Source organism: Hippopotamus amphibius, chromosome 2 (genome assembly GCF_030028045.1).
Source record: "Hippopotamus amphibius kiboko isolate mHipAmp2 chromosome 2, mHipAmp2.hap2, whole genome shotgun sequence".
In the NCBI taxonomy this organism is placed as follows: domain Eukaryota; kingdom Metazoa; phylum Chordata; class Mammalia; order Artiodactyla; family Hippopotamidae; genus Hippopotamus; species Hippopotamus amphibius.
This window is the reverse complement of record NC_080187.1, coordinates 197,646,396-197,666,398: the sequence shown is the minus strand read 5'-3', so window position 1 is coordinate 197,666,398 and position 20,003 is coordinate 197,646,396. Positions and strand designations below refer to the sequence as shown.

The window sequence follows — 20,003 nt, the reverse complement described above, 5'->3', positions numbered from 1 at the left end:
TCTAGTTTTAAGTCTATTGCTGGTTTTCTAAATGTCTTTGGCTGGTAGCTTGACTTCTCTGTGCTTCCGTTTTACATTCTAAGTGTTGATAACATTTGATTCCTTCTCTAACTCGGAAGAGTCGCTCAGGTTTGAATGATATATCTGTAGATCACTATGAACCTCTGGTGGAAGAAAGACCTAAAGGGTGGGGTGTTATGATTTTACCAACTTTCTACATTAAATGTTACACCATGCGGTAAATTAACATTGTCTTTTTCAATAGCTGTTCGTGATCGCATGGTTCCTCCTCCACCACCACCCCACCATCTCTATGCGAAGGCTAACACCTCATCTTCCATCTTCCTGCACTGGAGGAGGCCTGCGTTCACCACTGCCCAAATAATTAACTACACCATCCGCTGTAACCCTGTTGGCCTGCAGAATGCTTCTTTGGTTCTATACCTTCAAACGTATGTAGCTTCTGTTAATGGTTGTTTTCTTTGCTCTCTTCCCCGCTCACACTTCCTTCTTTACCGTCTTGGCCAGCTTGAGCTTCAGCTGCAAGCATTTGTCTCAGGGCTTGTCTTACTTATATGATGGCAGGCAATTTTGCATCTTTACCATATTCAGTTCTGAAAATCACATTTTTTAAAATTTTATTTTCATAAATGATTTTTTGTTTGTTTCCCCAGCCTCATGCAACAAGATTAGACAAGAAACTATTAAGACTTTCAAGTAGCTAAACTTAGCGTGTTTAAAGAAAGAAGCAAGACAATTTTCATGCTGGCGTCAAAAAATAAAGCTAGTTATTCTGTTTGCTAGGTTATAGTTAGAAAGATACCCATCATTATGCCTTAAAAGAATGATTTGACTTCCGGTATTTCAGAGGAAATCCCTTTGATTTGGGACATTTCTATATTGTCAATTTCCTAGTTTCCTCTCAGAGAGACAATTTTTAGGCTTATTTCTATAATATCAAATGTAGCATTTTAATAGTCAAATTAGATGGCTTTTTTTAATCTCAAAGCATTTTTTTTAAGAAAATGAGGAGGTAATAAATAATAACAGTAACTGGTATTGAATGGAAATACAGTCTTTTAGAAACAGTGTGCTACCAGAGTTAACAACTTTATTACTCCTTATAGATCAGAAACTCACATGTTGGTTCAAGGTCTAGAACCAAACACCAAATATGAATTTGCTGTTCGACTGCATGTGGATCAGCTTTCCAGTCCCTGGAGCCCGGTTGTCTACCACTCTACACTTCCAGAAGGTAAAGAAAGCAGCATCTATATGTGTATACACACACACACACATACACACACGCACACACACATGTCACTTTGAAGAAGATACTACCCTGGTTGCCACCTACCAGTCTACATGTATGTATTTTTGTTTCTTAACTTTTGAAGTTTCTTTTCCTTTATTATAGTAAAAACATTTTTCCTCTCAATGGTATTGCACAAGCAAGTGGGCTTAACGTTAGGGTCTCTTTAGGGGGTGCTACTTTTTTCTCGAAACAGGTGGCTCTGCAAGGCTGCACCCAAGTAATTTGAAATGGAAGTAAGTGGGTAACATATTTAATGATGTTAGGAGCCCACATTAGAACCTGCTGTGGACGTAGCTTGATGCTGTGCATGGTGCAGTGTAGAGGATACCTGATTGAGCACCAATTCTGTAGCTTACCTACAGCACTTGCTGAAGTATTTCATGTCTCTAAACCTGCATTTCTCTTTCTCTGGATTGAGGGTGAAGGTGTAGATGTTTTCTAAGGACCATTGCAGCTCTATTTTAATGATGCTAAGAGAAAACAAAGGATACTTATTTAAGTGAGTATTGGGCTGTTTTGCTCTGGTTTTGGCAGTATTCCATATATAATGTGGTGCCTAAAACCAGCTCTTCATACCTTTAGATCATATTGAACATGGGTCAACTAAAATCCCAAGGCTTCACTACCTTTCGTAGATATAAGATGTTAGTCTAAAGTCTGTTCTATAAACTCACTGATTCACAACGTTTTGGAGAATAACTGAATGTTTCAGTCTCAGAAGTATTTTCTTGAGTAGCTTTCTAGATAAGGTGAAATATACATTCTATGCATTTTAGGAAGAAATGTAGTTTAGATTCAATACCTAATAGGGTGAGTAATACACAGGTGCCCTGGTGGAACTGTAAACCTTCCTAGTTGTCACTGTGGCAAAACAATATGAACAGCCCTAAAAACGCTGACAACATTTGACTTCGTACTTCCTCATCTAGGAATCTGCCACCTCCTTTTTATTGTTTTAATGTTTTAAACATTATAAAAATGAAATTAGCTTTCAGGTAAAAAGGAGAAAAATCATATTTTGATATTATCACTAATGATCTGTAAAAGCTGTGATTTTAAGTGTTTTTAATAGTAGTTTCTGGTTTTTCAAACTCTTATCTGTGCCTATCCAAGTATTTGAGTACTTAATGACCATCTTCTCCTAATAATACAGTATTTTCTGCATGTGTCCACAGCACCAGCAGGCCCACCAGTTGGAGTAAAAGTGACTTTGATAGAGGATGACACTGCCCTGGTTTCTTGGAAACCTCCTGATGGCCCAGAGACTGTGGTGACACGCTACACTATCCTGTATGCATCCAGGAAGGCCTGGATTGCAGGAGAGTGGCAGGTCCTACACCGAGAAGGTATGTATGATCATAGTTTACCAAAAGGCATGAAAAGTAAGGTTATTAATGATAAAGAAACAAAATGAAAGAGGAATCTAGAGTTTGTTTTGAATTTATATTTATGAAGTAATAAATGATTAAGGATTTTAGTTTTGTTCAAAGAACAGGGAAGCCATCGACATACTGTAAGCATGAGCAGGATTCATACTTCAGAAAGATCACTCTGAGTTTTATGAATAGAAGAGGTTTGGTAGAGGAAGAGCAGGGGAAAGAGTAATGCAGAGTAACAAGGAAGTGATTGTTGTGGTCCAAGAAAGAGATGATAAGCCCAGGTTAGGGCAGCGAGGATTGAGTTGGAAAGGAGAGGGTGGTTGAAAGACAGTAAGGAGGTAAAGTTAATAGGACTTGGTCGCTAGAGAAGGTAAAGAAGGGAGAATTGTTACAGATAATTACTAGTGTTTGTGTGTCTTGCACTGGAGTAGCAAACACTGGAAGAAGACCTGGTTTAATGGAGAAGACCTTTGTACAGCTACTAAGATGGTCCATATGCAAGTAAATTGACCAATATGAATATTAAGGTTCACTTAAGTACAGGGAAAATCTGATTAGGGCTTAGGAACACTGAATTTAAGTTTCTTAATACTAGTTTTTTTTTTAATTAATTTATCTATTTATTGGCTGCATTGGGTCTTCGTTGCTGCACATGGGCTTTCTCTAGTTGTGGCAAGCACGGGCTTCTCAGTGCGGTGGCTTCTCTTGTTGTGGAGCACAGGCTCTTGGCTTGCAGCCTTCCATAGTTGTGGCACATGGGTTCAGTAGTTGTGGCTCACAGTCTCTAGAGCGCAGGCTCAGTAGTTGTGGTGCATGGACTTAGTTGCTTCATGGCATGTAGAATCTTCCCGGACCAGGGATCAAAAACTATGTCCCCTGCATTGGCAGGCGGATTCTTAACCACTGTGCTACCAGGGAAGCCTAATACTAGTTTTATTTTGGCTAAGAAAAGCTATTCTAGAACTTAACATTCTTCATGCTGCCCTTTTGAAATTTTTGAATCTTTCATTTGGACAGGTCCCTCATACCAACTTTTGGATGGGCCATCACATAAATAGTATAATTTCATTATTTTGATACTTTTTAAACTTTTTATTGAAATATAATTGATCTTGATACTTTTAAAATTCAGACATGCATGCTAAGAAAAGAACTGTTTTCCAAGCAGTTAAAAGCTTAAGAAGGATTTTGAGAAGGAAATTTGTTGGCCATCTACATATTCTAAACACTTTACAATGTCAGGCACTTCCACATACATTTTACCTTTTAAGGGGACTATTTACCAATTAAGAGAATACACTCTAAGGTCACTTGTGTGGATGTAATTAATATATAGCACTTTTTGTAATTGTAAAATAAACAAATTGTAACGATAGCTGGAGTTTTGATAGTTGTATATTCATATGTTTCATTAAGCAGATGCCCCACTAGTGATTTCCTAGTCACTGAACAGCCTGGAAAGTAATAAGTACCTGCCAGCAGTACAATTTTGCATTTTATTCATTATTTATTTCCGCCTAACAAAACGCTCTAAAACTCAGCCGTTTTATTTGCTCGATTCTATGAGTCAGCAGTTTGGATTGGGACCAGCTGGGCAGTTCTTCTGTTGGTGTCTCCCGAGGTCACTCCTGAGGCTGTAATCATCTCGGCGTTTCAGCATAGCGCGGGTAGCATAAAAACAGCGAGAGAGTTCCAGAGTCAGGCAGGGAGGGAGGAAGCCCCACACACAGAACTCTGCAGACCTCTGCCTGATTCACGTTTGCTAACATCCCACTGGCCAAACCTATCACGCAGGCAAGCCCAGACTTAGCGTGAGAAGGGGCTGCCCTCAGGTACGGAGAGATGAAGGTGTAATTTATGCAGGGCTCTTCCTCTTACAGCTGACCACAATATTCTTGAAGTATATAATTCTGTTTTCATCAATTAATTCCAAAATGATTTATTGACACCACATTGGACCAAGTGACTAACCTGATGTAATGAGTGTTATTTGTAAGTACTGATAAAAGGATTTTGATCTCATGAGCACATAACTTCCTTTAGCTCTTCATTTGTATCTGCCTAAAAAGAAACAGTATTTAGGTTTGGTTCTTTTTATTACATTCATTTGTCAGTTTTAGACAAGGCCCAGAAAACAACATTTTTGCCTCATTGATAGCCCAATAGCGAAATGAATTGTAATTACAGGTTTTTACTTCTATGTGAGCCTTTCTAACTATATAATAGTGCGTGGGGGGGGAAAAATCTATTTTTGCCATTATGCTGCTTGTTTAATTTTAAGAAACATTATATGAGTGAAAAGCTTTTGTCTTTTGTTAAACGTAGGGAACCTTTTTCATAGCTAATGCTAGTAATTCATAGAGAACAAAATAAACAATGTAAGTAAAAAGCAATTGAGTTTACTTTTTTTCAGAGAGAAAAATATAAAGAGTTTGAGTTGCCCACTTCTAAACAAAAAGCAAAGAATACAACATGGCATTTAAAGAAAAAAAAGTAGTCTATAGTATCTAATCAGGGTAACTTTTGGAAAAGATAGTAGTGTGGAAAAATTGGGGGGAGAGAAAGAATATCAGTATCTCTTTCATATATATTTAATCTTCCATACATATTATGTTTATGCCTATTTATATGTATAATTAATTCACATATTTATTGCCAAGTGGAACAAGAGTTTTTTTTTATTAGCACATTTAAAAAGTGTTCCTGGTGACCACGTATTTGTGGCTAAAATGGGACATGGTAAAATGGTTTAGCAGAAATGCGATATGAACTTATGCTTGTGTGTAATTTAAAGTGGGTCAGAAATTACAGCCTTTACCTTCCTGATATGCTGTAAATCAGCACACAGTACTCAATAATTTTAAAATTTACAAGGCACTGTAGGAAATTATGCTCTACTACAGCAGTTCCTGGACTCTGTTCCTCATGGCATTAGTTTCCCAAGATCATAAAGGTGCCCTGCTTCAAAAGGAAAAAAATTCCATAACTAAATAAGTTTGAGAAACATTATATACCATTTCCTCCTATTAGAGATAGACATTGAAAATCAAAGTCCTTCAGTAAAGGAATCCATTTAACATAATATTTGCCAAATAAATTGGACTACTAAATATTGAGGGATTACTGTGTGCCAGGCTCTTTTCTAGACATTGGCAATACCACAGTGAACAAAAGAATGTCCTTTTCTCATTGGCACTTACATCTCAGGTAACAAACAAACATATGAATATTCTGGTAGTGTCATAAGTGCTATGAAGAAAACTGCAACAGGGGAAAGAACAAAGTGGTGGAGGTAGTGAGGTAAGTTCTTTTGAAAGAAATGACATCTGAGCAGAGCCATATGGATATCTGGGGGAAGTGCAGTGGTGCTGAGACAGAAGTGTGATTGGCATTTTAGAGGAACAACAAGACAGCCAGGGAGCTAGAGTGAGGGGAAGAATAGGAAGTGGGAAATGAGGTGGGGAGGTAGCCAAGGGAAGATCTTATAGGCCAGACTTTGTGGACCATGGATTTTTTTCTAAGAGGGACGGAAGACATGGATCTGATGTACATTTTGATAAGATTACTTCAACAACCTCTTAGCAGCCTACCTGAAAAATTGACTATAAGGAGGTAAGAGTAGAAATTGGGAAACCATTTATTTATTTTGTCTTTTTTATTTTTTTAAAGTATATTTTATTTATTTTTAAAAATTTATTTATTATTTACCTTGTTATTTTTTTAACCGCGCCAAGCGGCGTGTGGGATCTTAGTTCCCTGACGCGTGCCCCCTGCATTGGGAGCACAGTCTTAATCACTGGACCACCAGGGAAGTCCCTGGGAAACCAGTGAATACGCAGGTGTCTGTATGAGAATTAATGTGAGTTTGGATAGGGATAATAATAACAAGGAAGCTAATAAGAAGCTACTAGAACATAATTTGAAAGAATAGTCTACTCGATTTGTCACAGATTGATGTGGGGCATGAGAAAAAGGAGAAGCAAAACTGGTGGGGGAAGTCAAAAGTTCGGTTTTGAACATGTTACATTTGAGATGCTTCTTAGATGTCCAAGTAGAGAGATTGAGTAAGCAGTGGGAGGGTTAAGTTCGTGGGAGAGATATGGACTCGTGGTATAACTTAGAAGTCATCAGTATGGAGACGAAGTTAAGACTGTGGAATTGAAAAAAAAAAGTCACTTAGTGTGGACAGACGAGAGAAAGGTATGAGACTGCATACTGGGGCTTTTCTCCAACTGCAAAATCCTACCCTTTGCTTTTATATTTTAAATGAACATTCCTTTGGTAACAAATGGCTCATATTTTAGCATGAGTTCAGTTGGTGTTTACTGAGAATTATCTTGTGCAAAGCATTATGCTGCCCACCTTCAGCTGTTCAAATGTGAAAAAAATTTTCTGTCCTCTGGAAAGGGAAGAGGGAAGATGAGAGGAGGAAAACTTACTTTCACTTGTGTCAGACACTTGTCCATGATAATTTATTTCATCCTTATCATAATTATATGAGGTGGGAATTATTGCCCCCATGAGGAAAGTAAAAGTTCAGTGATGTGCCCCAAGTTGCAAATTACTTAGTTGGTAACATGCCAGGATTTGATCAACATTGATCCAACGCTGAGCCTGTTACACTGTCTGGTTTGTGAAACTTCCAGTCTCACTAAAGATTCACACACATGTAAAAGGCTCTAGACTGAAATAATCATACCAACTGGAATTGAGACTTGTTTGTTGAGAGAATATAGGCACAGTCAGATCACTTTAATATTTGGGAACTTGTTTAACTGTGCTCATAGGAGAACCAGAATGTTATAGTTTCCTTTTTTTGTCTGAAGGAAGACTTTCTGTGGGAGAGGGGGAGTGTATGTACTCACGTACACATACACACACACGGCTCATCCACTTGTAACGTTTAAATTAAGTGAAAGAATTTTAATTTCAGGTAGTGATTGGTTTTGCCAAATACTTTCTAAAATTAAATGTAAAGTATTCGATGGTAAAATGGAAACTCAATTTATTTATATGTCTCTTTGTGAAGAAATTGAAATGTTCTTCCTTCTAGCTCATTGTAACATCACAATACATGGTTGCTTTTTAATTCACCTGCCTGAGAACAGTGGACAGTGGAAAGACTCTTCCTAATTCTAAATAGGGGTCAGTTTGTTTATTCAGCAGTCATGTACTCAAGTAGCTCACACTCTTTCTAGGCCAAGCTGAAACCAGAGCACATGAAAACAAACCGCGTCAGTGGGTTCGGCTGCCTCCCACCATGTGACCTGCAGAGGTAGCTCTGAATCATGACCTCAGCTCTAAGATCACCCCGCATTTCACTTGCATAATGAAATATTACTTCACTTGCATAATGAAATATTCTGTAGCAAGTGCGCTAGAGTCACCAGCTCTGAGCCGGTGATGACAGCTAGAAGCTGTTATGAGCTCCCCGAAACTATTCTAAGGGTTCCCTGTGTCAGGAAAAAATGAGAAGAAATCACCATAGGGAAGCTGGATTTCCTTGAGCATCCACCCACAAATGTAGTGCAGGAACAGCTTCCTGGCTGAGTATCTATTATGACTGCTTTGTTAACATTAGGACTAATTCTTAGGGTGGGAGTCACTTTGTAAGAAAAATACTTCAGTGCCGTGGCAGGACAAGAGCAGAAAGACCCCTCAAGAAATAGCAGTGTCCAAGTAGGAGTCCTTCTTGGCAGTCATGCCATCATAGAAGATACTTTTCAATACCAAATATATATAAATTCAAATGATGATTACTTTTGGAGAGAAGTAGATGCTCGCCGGGTTGCTGGTGATAATTTTGATAGTTAATCTGGGGTCTAGGCCTTCAGCACTCTGAGGTTCCTACATAACTTTGGCATTTTCTTGCCTGTGTATCATTATTATTTTTTAATTAATTTATTTATTGGCTGCGTTGGGTCTTTGTTGTGATGCATGGGCTTCTCTTGTTGTGGAGCATGAGCTCTAGGCACACAGGCTTCAGTAGTTGTGGCACGTGGGCTCAATAGTTGTGGCTCGTGGTCTCTAGAGCTCAGGCTCAGTAGTTGCTCCACAGCATGTGGGATCTTCCCAGACTGGGGTTTGAACCCATGTCTCATGCATTGGCATGTGGATTTTTAACCACCGAGCCACCAGCAAAGTCCTTTCTTGCCTGTTTATATTCAAGAAACTTTAGATAATGATTAGGAGGGTGAAAAACATATTCATACTTTCAGAAATAATTGTGTTGTTTCTAATTTAACAAATAAGAACAATATCATCTATCATACCCTAAGTGGTTTAAACATTTCTTAAAAAAAAAAAAAAAAGAAAGAAAAAAAGAATCTCATTGGAGTTCCCTGGTGGTCCCTTGCTTAGGACTCAGCACTTTCACTGCCGTGGCCTGAGTTCAGTCCCTGGTCAGGGAACTAAGATCTCGCAAGCCATAAGGTGTGTGCCCTACCCCTGCCCCCCCCGCAACCACAAAAAAAAGAGTCTCACATTGGATTTTTTAAATCTAATTGTAATTGTTGAATCTGAGTTCATTGTGTCATTTTCTCTTTACCTGTGTTTGAAGTATTCCATAATAAAATGTTTTTAATGTTATTTGTATCCATACCTATGTAAAGAGTAAAACATTATATATACATTTATGTATTCTTGTGGTAAAAAAAAAAAGTGTGTGTGTATTTACACACACACACACACACACACACACACACACACACACACACACACACACACACACACACGAGGGTGAGTCAAAAATTATGCGCACTCTGGCTGGGGAAGTTCTACAGCCAGTGTGTGGATATTTTTTGACTCACCTTATAAGTGGTTATATGTGTCGAAACAAAAATACATGTTGCTTTTACAAGCTACTCTTAAGACAAAATTACAGAGAAGGTTTATATAGGGGCAGTTTGCATGGCACTGTTAGATGAAAACTCTAGGATATAAAAATGCATGTAGTAAATATGTAATCAAACGTACGGTGCACACATACATGTACACACACACAAATACACCAAAATGTTAACAAGGGGAGACTGTCATTTTACTTGCATTTATCTTTATGTTGCAGATGTTCTACAATAAATGTGTTACTTTTATAATTAGAAAAATATTTAAAAAACAAAGGACCATGATTGTGTGATTGAATAAATAAAAGATAATGTTTTCTTAATTTGTAATTGGTATATTTATAGGGGCAATAACCATGGCTTTGCTAGAAAACCTGGTGGCAGGAAATATATACATTGTCAAGATATCTGCATCCAATGAGGTAGGAGAAGGACCCTTTTCAAATTCTGTGGAGCTGGCTGTACTTCCAAAGGAAACTCCTGAATCAAATCAGAGGCCCAAGCGTTTAGATTCTGCTGACGCCAAAGGTCTGTATACTGCCGTAATCACTGATTTTCCTTAAGAAAATACCCATTTTTTTCCAGCTCCCCTGTGCTTTATTTCTGCTTCTACCGTGACCACATCCGTAAACCCACACTCAGCTCCTTGAATTGTTGCTGGTGAGACTCTGGTGCGGTGGAGCTGCATGGCTCTGTCTGCACTCCTAGAAGGAGACACACTTGCCTCAGAGTTACCTGCAGTTTTCAGACCCCTGTGTCCCAGTCACTTCTCCCAGCTATGTGACCCCCCAAGACAGACGAGCTACACCACCCGTGAACCGATGGGAGCAGGTGTCCTGGGAGGTTTGTGGGAATAAACAGCAGTGGTGGTTGTGATGTTCAAGCTAAGAAGAGCATGGTTTTCATTAAGAGTTTTCACCACCAAAAAACAAAAAACAGTCTTTGCAGAGAAAGAATTTTTTCTCTCCAGAAAGCAATTGGAAAAAATATCTTTAAAGAGCCATTCTCACTCTACCCAGGGCATCATCCTTCTGTTCTGAAGGAAGCTGGGGTCCCCTGTGACAGAGGACTAGACACCTCCTTTTCCTCCTCTCTGGGGGAGTGAGCCTGTGTGGCGATGGGGGTGTGTGGCAGGGACAGCTTCACGTGGAAGAAATGCCAGATGAACTCAGGGCAGGATTTAAGGGCTGTAAGTTCCTCAGAGGATAGGCATTCAGTACTGTGTGTGTTTAGGGGGGGACACTGGGAAGGAGAGAGGAACAAAGAGAAAGGCAGGGCAGTCAGTTCAAGCACAGGAAGGAGGTAGCCACGGTAGCTGCCGTATCATCAGGGGAAGCCAAGCGCAAGGCTCACGTTCGCTTCTCAGATACCTTGCTAGTCAAAGTGCCGCGAGACCAGCAGCGTGAATATCACCCAGGAGCTGCAGAATTGTCTGTGGGCCCTACCCCAGGCCTTGTGAAAATCAGAAATCTGCATTTTAACGTATCCCCTAGTTAGTGACTCTTACGCACATTAAAGTTTGAGAAGCACTGCTATGTAAATGAAAATACATAAATGGAAAACTAATCTTCAATATACAGATCTGCTTTTAAGGTAATATGACATGAAAGCTACCCTTTGGCCCATCAGTGGACATCTATGCCTTGTGCCTTTTGGCATTATAAATTATGAACTAATGTTCATGTTTGATATAATAATGTAATATATGAAACTCATTTAGAATCTTCAAAATGAGAAGAGAAGCCAATTTTAAGGTCACTGATAAGAGTAATACGTCTTTTTTGCTTAGACACAGATACTGTCAAAAGTTTTCCTATGAGAGGAAAACAAGTTATTGAAAAGCTAATATCGGAGAATTATGATATGAAATCATTTATTTTTCTGATTAATTCTGAGTTCATGTGTTTCCCCTTCTAGTTTATTCAGGCTATTACCATCTGGACCAAAAATCAATGACCGGCATTGCTGTAGGTGTTGGCATAGCCTTGACCTGCATCCTCATCTGTGTTCTCATCTTGATATACCGAAGTAAAGCCAGGTGTGTTTCCATTGCTAGAGATGTTGAGGTGGTTAAAAAAACATTTAAATTACAGTAACCACAGAAACAAATCGAAATCAAGTGCCTTTTAGAGTAACTGGGATTTTCCACTTTAAAATGGAAGTATTGTTACTTTTGTTCTTACAGCTATCGAGATGTGCTCACTTTGGAAGATTATTCTCTCACCATTTGAAAAAAACGACTGTGCCAACAAAATACTCTTAAATGAGGACCTAGTTTCCTCATTTCCTTGCTATTTTGAGAAACACAAAGTATATCCTTTGGTTTTTTTTAAAAAATGACACACAATATGATGTATCTGCTGACTGAGAGGATTCCTTACTGCCTGGAATACTTTCATATTTAAGTAGCCTGAAATGTCTGAGTCACTTGAGAGCTCTACCCTCACCACCACAGGACATGTGGTTGGGATTCTCCAGACATAGATTAAAACAAATGTAATAACTAGGGATTAGTTCTCTGTAAACTCTTGTCAGGCAATTTTATCTGTGGTTTTGACTTCAGCTAAATTCTCAGCATTCAGTGAACTTGTCTGTTTCTTTCTTTTTTTTTAAGCTCTTTATTGGACTATAATTGCTTTACACTCTTGTACCAGTTTTTGAGGTACACCAAAGTCAGTCAGCTATATTTATACACATATCCCCATATCCCTTCCCTCCCGCGACTCCCTCCCACCCTCCCTGTCCTGGCACTCTAAGGCATTACCCATCATCGAGTTGATCTCCCTTTGTTATACAGCAACTTCCCACTAGGTATCTATTTACAGTTGGTATTGTATCTATGTCTATGCTACTATCTCACTTCGTCCCAGCTTCCCCTTCACCCCCCAACCCCATGTCCTCCAGTCTGTTCTCTGCATCTGCATCCTTATTCTTGCCCTGTCACTGGGTTCATCAGTACCATTTTTTTAGATTCCGTATATATGAGTTAGCATACGGTATTTGTTTTTCTCTTTCTGGCTTACTTCGCTCTGTATGACAGTCTCTAGGTCTATCCACCTCATTACATATAGCTCCATTTCATTCCTTTTTATGGCTGAGTAATAACTTGACTGTTTCTAACCTTTTATATTTTGACTTTTGCTTTTGTTTATTTTCTTAAGTTTCTTTATTAAATTAACAAAAATCAAAGTCAGATACACATCATTTTTAGGTAATCTCCTTCACTAGACTCTCTCCATTATCATAGGTTTTTCAGAGTGTATTCTATGTTTTTGGTACTTGTATATAGAAACACACTCAGAAAACATGTTAATGAAAGAGTTAGTGCTAAAGTTTTTTGTATATGGAACTGGGTTAGTGTTACTGTCCAGTTTTCTCACTTCGAGAATTTTTTAATGAAATCTTTATGTACATTGTTTTAGTGATGCCCAAATCTTGCAGAAGTGCTACTATAAATTTGTCATCATTAATTGTTATGTTAGTGTGACAACCTGCAGATCTGAAGAACATGTAAATTTTTTAAAACATTTCTGCATAAATTATAAATAAGCAACAATAATAATAGTACTTTGTAAATATTAAGGTTTTTACTAAGTGTTTGTAAAAAGTAATTTTATATAAACAGACATTGGGATAAAAGGAAATAAAGAAGCTTTCTGACATCATAAAAGTTTGCAGCAGTGAGTTGGAGTTAAAAATCTAATCGTTTCTAGAGGTATCTGAGAAATAAGCATTAAGGAACTCCATTGTTTGCAAAGTTGTGAACTTCCCAGATTTGACCAAATATGTTACATTTGTCTCACTCTTCTTGTGGACTTAGAAGATTTCCTTTTCTTGCAATATTTCAGGAAATCAACTGCCTCCAAGACGGCACAGAATGGAACTCAACAGTTGTCTCGTACCAGTGCCTCCCTAGCCAGTGGAAATGAAGTAGGAAAGAACCTGGAAGGAGCTCTAGAAAATGAAGAGTCCTTAATGCCAATGATCATGCCAAACAGCTTCATTGATGCCAAGGTACTCTGAGCTGAGGGGCTGTCGTGCTGCGTAATCCTTCCCACTGTTCGTTTTCTCTTCATGCGTAAAATCTTAGCAAAAAATTGTGTGTTGAGAATATATTATGTCCATATTCCACATGGTGAAATGTGAAACCGTTTCACTCAGTTCCTTCCTTGCATATTATATTTGGGGAAAAGAAGATAGGGATAGATAAAAGAGTCAAAGATGAAGAAGATAAAGAAAAAATGAAAAAGCAGCATAAATTCAATTCATTCAGGTTATATGGAGCTGAGATGTCTTAAATAAAGACACCAAGTTCATCAGTCCATATTTCCTATAATTTGGTTTGTTCTGTGTTTACTGGATGGACAGTTTTTTATTAATCCATTCTAAACTTAGTTTACTTGATTTTAGAACTAGATGGAGCATCAGAAGATTCCAGGTATGACTGAAATTTTTTAAAATATGAAGTATCTAAATGTCTCAAGATCCTTCCCTTTATGGCCTTGGGAAGTTGGATATAGTAAAGAGATGTCATCGGAGGATATTACTTCATGTCCTTTCCACTCTGTGTGTTAATAGTACAGTGATAAGCATTGTGAACAGCAACCGAAAGTTATTTTTAGTCGCATTGCAGCATTAGATATTGTGCATTATTATAATAGCCCTCACAACCAATGTGCTATAAATCAAGTATCCGCAAACTATAACCCAGCCCAGGCCAGCCCACAGCCTGTTTTTGTTTGGACATCCCTGAGCTAAGTATGTGTTTTACATTTTTAAAGGGTAGTTTTGGGGGGACAAAAAAGGAGGAAGAGGAGAAAATGCAGCAGAGGCCATGTGTGGTCTGCAAAGCCGAAGACATTTACTGTCTGCCTGTTCACGGAAAAAGTTTGCCAAATCCTGCTATAAACTTTTTCCCCCAACCTTTTCCCAAAATTTAGAATACCAAAAATATAACACATTTTCAGGCAATTTTGATATTAAATTTTATACAGTTATATTTAACAGATATAATTTACATGTATCTAGCACAGTGCTATGTACTATATATATCATGGATAAATAATGGTGAATAGATTTTTGCTAGTCCTGTTGTCTTTTTTGTTTGCAACTTAATTTAGCTTTTGTTTTCTGATACAAATGTAAGCCATTTAATTTATTTCAAATTAACCTAGAACATTAGAAGCTAAAACTTTTAAATAAGCACAGAAAATACCAAAATACACTATCATTCTATTATTACTTACTACACATGAGACCTAGACATGAGAAAGGATTGAGGAGATGTGAAGTGAGGAGGAAGACATGGGAAAAAAGAGGGAGAATCTAAAGTGAAAGGAGACAGAACAGAGTGGGGGCCTGAAGCGCAGCAGAGAAGCCAGTTTGGAGGTCATGACTCTGAATTCCCTTGGGTCAGTCTAAGAGCTGATCCCCTGTCTGCTGCCATTTTGTCAAGCGTACATGGGTCCATTTTCCTCTTCCGAAATCCTTTTTAAATTTTTCAACCATGTGGAAAGGTTGAAAAAATTTACTAAATGCACAAATAATTGTCAGTATCTTTTCATACTTCTGTATCTCTCTCTCTATATTTTTGTTTGCCCTGTCATTTGAAAATAAGTTTTGGAATCATTAGACTTCACCCCAAATATTTCAGCATATATAGCTCTCTTAGGAATAAGCCTGTTATATCTTTTTGATCACTAACACATGCCCTGTATTTGTTGTGTGCTGCTTGTGTAAAAGAAGAAATAATAATGTCTGTGATCATTTTTTTCTTCTAACATTTAAAAATTTTGTGTACTACTTGTAATAAATTGAAATCTATAATATGTACTATTTCCCCTTTTATATCTCCAGGGAGGAACCGACCTGATAATTAATAGCTATGGTCCTATAATTAAAAACAACCCTAAGAAAAAATGGCTTTTTTTCCAAGATTCTAAGAAGATAAAAACTGAGCAGGTAACTCACCTAAATGGGAAAAATCTTTTGCTGCTCATGGTATATGAGATGATAATTTCAAAAAGAGGAAAATGTAAATAAGTGTTTTTTTTTTTCTTTTTTAACTTCTGTGTTCTTTCTGGATGTGATTTTATTAATTTGGGGCATGACTATGGAAAGCCATGGGGATTGATGACTGAAATGACAATTGGAATAGTAATCAGAGCTGTGGTTTTCAGTGGGTGCTGGGGGGCAGTGGAGAAAGGGAATGGGTCCGGAGCCTGCATCAGCATCACTGAAGAGCCTTTTGACACGTCCCTTGCCCTAGTAATTCTGATGTGCTCCCGCGCCTCAGAGAACCACTGGCCTAGAAAATTCCTTCAGGGTGATGGACCTTTCACCCATGTACTCAGTCAGTTTGTTATCTCAGAATACATAGAATATGCAAAACCAGATTTATTATTTTTTAAGAGCACTCTGTTATCACTGATGGTGTTTATGTATTTTTACCTAGCCTCAAAGAAGATTTACTCAAGCGGTCTGCTTTTACCAGCCAGGCACTACCGTATTAATCAGTGATGAAGACTCCCCCAGCTCCCCAGGTCAGACAGCCAGCTTCCCAAGACCCTTTGGTGTTGCAACTGATACTGAGCATTCAGCGAATAGTGAAGGCAGCCACGAAACTGGGGATTCTGGAAGGTTCTCCCACGAGTCCAATGATGAAATCCATCTGTCCTCAGTTATAAGTACCACACCCCTGACCCCCAGTCCCTTCACTGGCAGTGATCTGGGTGGGGATCCCTTGATGAGAAAGTGTGAAGAGCGTGCAGTACCGTCGGATGCTGAGCAAACTCCCTCTTCAGTTCCTCAGCCACCGTCTGCCATGCTCTGCTTTGATAAAAAGGATTTTCCAGTCTAGACAGCCGCATCCAGGTATTCTCACCTTTAAGTCTGTTCGAAGAACAATGAACAGGGAGCCAAAGCCTTTTGTGAAAATCTTGATATCTTACTGGGTATTTCACCTTTTTTGAATGTGTTTTGTTTTTTATCTTTAAGCTCACGTATTTTGAATGTTTCATTGTCAGCAATGTGAAAAGACAGTCAAGATATTTGACTGGATTGTGAAATGTATCACTGGAGCAAAGGGAAGACTTTTGAAAGCCCCTTTGCTGACTATCTACCTCAGTTTGCCAGGTGGCAAACTCAGAAGGCAACTTTGTTACCTCGTTTGTTGTGATAGTGTATCTTAGCTACATAACCTATGATACTTCCTAGTAGCATTTTGTTTTCATTGCTGTATGTGTAATGTGTGTGATCAAAGGAGTCATATAGGTAGATGAGTAAGAATGTTTACCTGAAGCTCTGATTTAAAAAACAACAACTATGACCTCTGTATGATTTGGATAATTTAACACTTCCAGCTGTGAGACCTCAAACCACAGAGAAAAGTGGGGCTGTTGACTTTACTGAATGAGGGAAACAAAAACAGTTTCTCTCTCTCGAGAGCAGAACTTTTCATTAGCATACAGGGAATCCTGTTGCGTCTAGGGCCCTTATATTGTGGGCATTAGAGTCTGAGTGCTTTATCTGCTGTATCCCAAATCTCAGCCTGCCTAGAAGTTGTGCCTTTTCTACCTGCCCCTTTGCCTGGCAGTTTGCCAAAGGCTGCACTGTCTAGTTTGCAAAGCATCCCCAACCTTTCCAGGATTAGTTGCAAAACTCCTTGCAGAAAATAGACATTTAAAGAGAACAGGTTAAGATTTGTGGTTTGTCTTTTTTTTTTAATCCCAGCTTGGCTTAAAGGGGTAAAGAAGTTTCATTAAATATTGATAATGAAGATAAATGCAGCAGTAGACAGTAAAATGAACTTGAGGTTATCATGGTAACAGTGCCTTCATTATATATTATGAAGTTCTTTGCCTTATACCTTTTTAATATTCATGAAGTTGTTCAAGATAAGAGTACAAAAAGTTGCCTTAAGAGTTTCTTGGATTTTATCAATAACTATTTGATATACAGTATTTTATCAAAGCATTTTGGTTTGTTTTCATGCAGATTTTGTTTAGGGATAAGTATTAGGGATAAGTATTCAGAGCTCTACCAATTTGCTTGTATTTTCTTGAATTCTTAAGAGAATTTGGTACTCTTTGTTTAATCTTCCTTCAGTGTCAGTGCTGTGAATGAGGAATTCTAACTCCAGGAGTGAGTTAATCCTCTTGCTGGTTTGAAATCAGTGAACTGTTTACCTAGCCACGTAGAATAGGCCTTCTGGCAGTTATGAGACAGTTACCTATTATGTGCTCAGCAGTGAGAGACAATAAAAAATTAAACACATGGTAGAGAGGGGACCCCCTTATCCTTTTAAAAGTTTTCCTTAAATTATCCAGAAATGACTTTTGACCCTCTTTTTAAAAGGAATCTGAATTGGTATCCCCCTTGAAATCTTTTGTTTGTAGAGGAGGGGTCGTGTTAAATGGTGTCCTAAGGTCAAAAAAATATTACTGGATGACAGTCCCACCTCTATCATCTTCTGTCCCAGTGTCTGATGACATAACATTTTTGGGTTGTTTTTCAATCTGTCGTTTTGTGCCAAATTGGATGTGTTCAGAAGTAGACCAACCTTAAGTGCCAGCATGCACTTCTGAACTAAACTCACAGTCCCCCATTTAGTTATCTAAGTATGGGCTTCATAGCAAAACAAAAAGCAGAGCTTTAAGGTGAACAATCTGAGGCAAGGAAAAATGCTGCTCCTGCCTTTATAGCTCCTGTTTATACTACCTCTTTTTAAACTTATTCTAGTGTTATTTTTTTTTCCTGTACTCAGGGAACATTTTGTTACTTTTGAGCTGCCTCATGGAAGCATGGGCAAATTGACAGGGTATGTATGGCGTTTTGGGGTTTGTAAGTAGAAGTATGTGGGGCCAACTTTTATCAGTATCTAAAACTAAGGAGTACAATGAGTTCATTGTATTTTTTTTAACTTTTGTTAAAAGGCAAACAGAATCTAAAGTTGAAACATCATCCATTGTGCCTAGGACTTTATTAATTTGAATCATTTTAAAAGCCTGGAATGATAATCTGAAGTCCTTAAGGAAAGTGTTTTGTTTGTTTTGTTTTTGATGAGTAGGCCCATAGTTACTGTAGATCTTTAGGTTGTAACTATTTGCTAATTATTTACCAGTACATTTTTCACTCTTTCACCTTTTCATTTTGTTCTTATGTAAGATTTTTTCATAATAATCCTGTTACCAAAGAATTTTCAGTAGAAAGCGAAAATTTGACTCTGATTTCCCCCAAATTGAATTAACTAGAAACATCTATAGGTATGAAGCTTGTACAAGTAGTTACTAACCCAGAATAATAGGGTTTATATTGATTGTTGTAGTTAATTAGACTAGTAATTTTAACTACCTTATTGTTACCAGAGCATTTAAAATAAGTTTTTTACCTGCAGATAGTTCCAAAGAATTTCAAGTGTAATTTTTTTTTCTCCAGCAAGTAAATCTTCAGCAATACAGTATTAAAGTATTTTGAAATTGTTGAAACTACTTGTTGGAAAGAAAAAAAAATCTTTTCACCAAAGATAAATATTTTGGTCTCATTGAATAAGATATTGAGTGTACACCAAAGACTTTTTTACTTGGCCAAAGCTAGCTTCTTTGAAGTCTTAAGTTTGAAATTGTAACTAAAACATGAAGGTTCTCATTCAAATCTCATAGTGGTATTACTTCATGGTATTTTCACTCAGAAGGGGCTAATATGCAAATAGTAACTATTTTCTTTTCCAAAGACTTATTTGCTGTAAGTACTAATACATGCATGTCATTTTTATGCCAAATATTACAAGATACTGCTCATCAGTATTTTCATACCAAAGAGCATTAAAGTATATAGATTAGCCTGTAAGTAAGTAAAGATGAGCAGATTTGAAATAAATTTATTTAGAGGCTGATAGGAAATCTAGCTTTCATAGCAAAAGATATCAAAGGGCTAAGTTTACATAATTAAAAGCAGTACAAGTATATTGGTGTTTATCAGTGTTTTAATTCACATACTTTTTATCAGCAAATTTTTAAAAAACCAAAGATATTTAAGGTTACCTCCGCATATAGGCAGATTTAGTTGTACGTTAAACTGTTGTTTCTTGTTTTTATGTCAACCAGACTTGTCTCTCCAGAACCCAGTTCTGTATACAAATAGCATAATACATAGGGACTTTCCATTAAGTCTGCTGATTCAGCCACAGGATGTTTTTGCCAAATGATGTGATACTTTCCCAAGCGCCGTGAGTGTGAGACGTCAACAGAAATATCTGCAGGCTTTTCCATTGCAGAGCATTATTATGGCAACCCCTGAATCAGCCTGTTCTGTCTTCCTCCTGCTTAAAGCATTACCTGGTTAATTCTGAAGGCTTGAGGGTGGTCCCTTAATAATAGGAATGTTCTCATCTCTGGGGAGCAATGGGATATAACAAGGAAACGAATCATATCACTGTTTAAGTGGCTGTTCTTTGATAGGTGTGCT

The 20,003-nt window shown here is 37.8% G+C and overlaps 1 protein-coding gene across 1 annotated transcript in view; it reads left to right on the top strand.

Moving 5' to 3' along the window:
* PRTG (protogenin) overlaps positions 1-16,453 on the top strand; it is a 123,627-nt gene extending 107,174 nt beyond the window's left edge. Inside the window, exons 13-20 of the mRNA XM_057722400.1 lie at positions 266-452; positions 1,128-1,255; positions 2,491-2,661; positions 9,885-10,067; positions 11,457-11,577; positions 13,388-13,553; positions 15,396-15,500; positions 15,994-16,453. Coding sequence (XP_057578383.1) covers positions 266-452; positions 1,128-1,255; positions 2,491-2,661; positions 9,885-10,067; positions 11,457-11,577; positions 13,388-13,553; positions 15,396-15,500; positions 15,994-16,398 — 1,466 coding nt within the window. The 3' untranslated portion in view covers positions 16,399-16,453. The remainder of the gene's footprint in view (positions 1-265; positions 453-1,127; positions 1,256-2,490; positions 2,662-9,884; positions 10,068-11,456; positions 11,578-13,387; positions 13,554-15,395; positions 15,501-15,993) is intronic.
* The last annotated feature ends 3,550 nt before the right edge of the window (positions 16,454-20,003 follow it).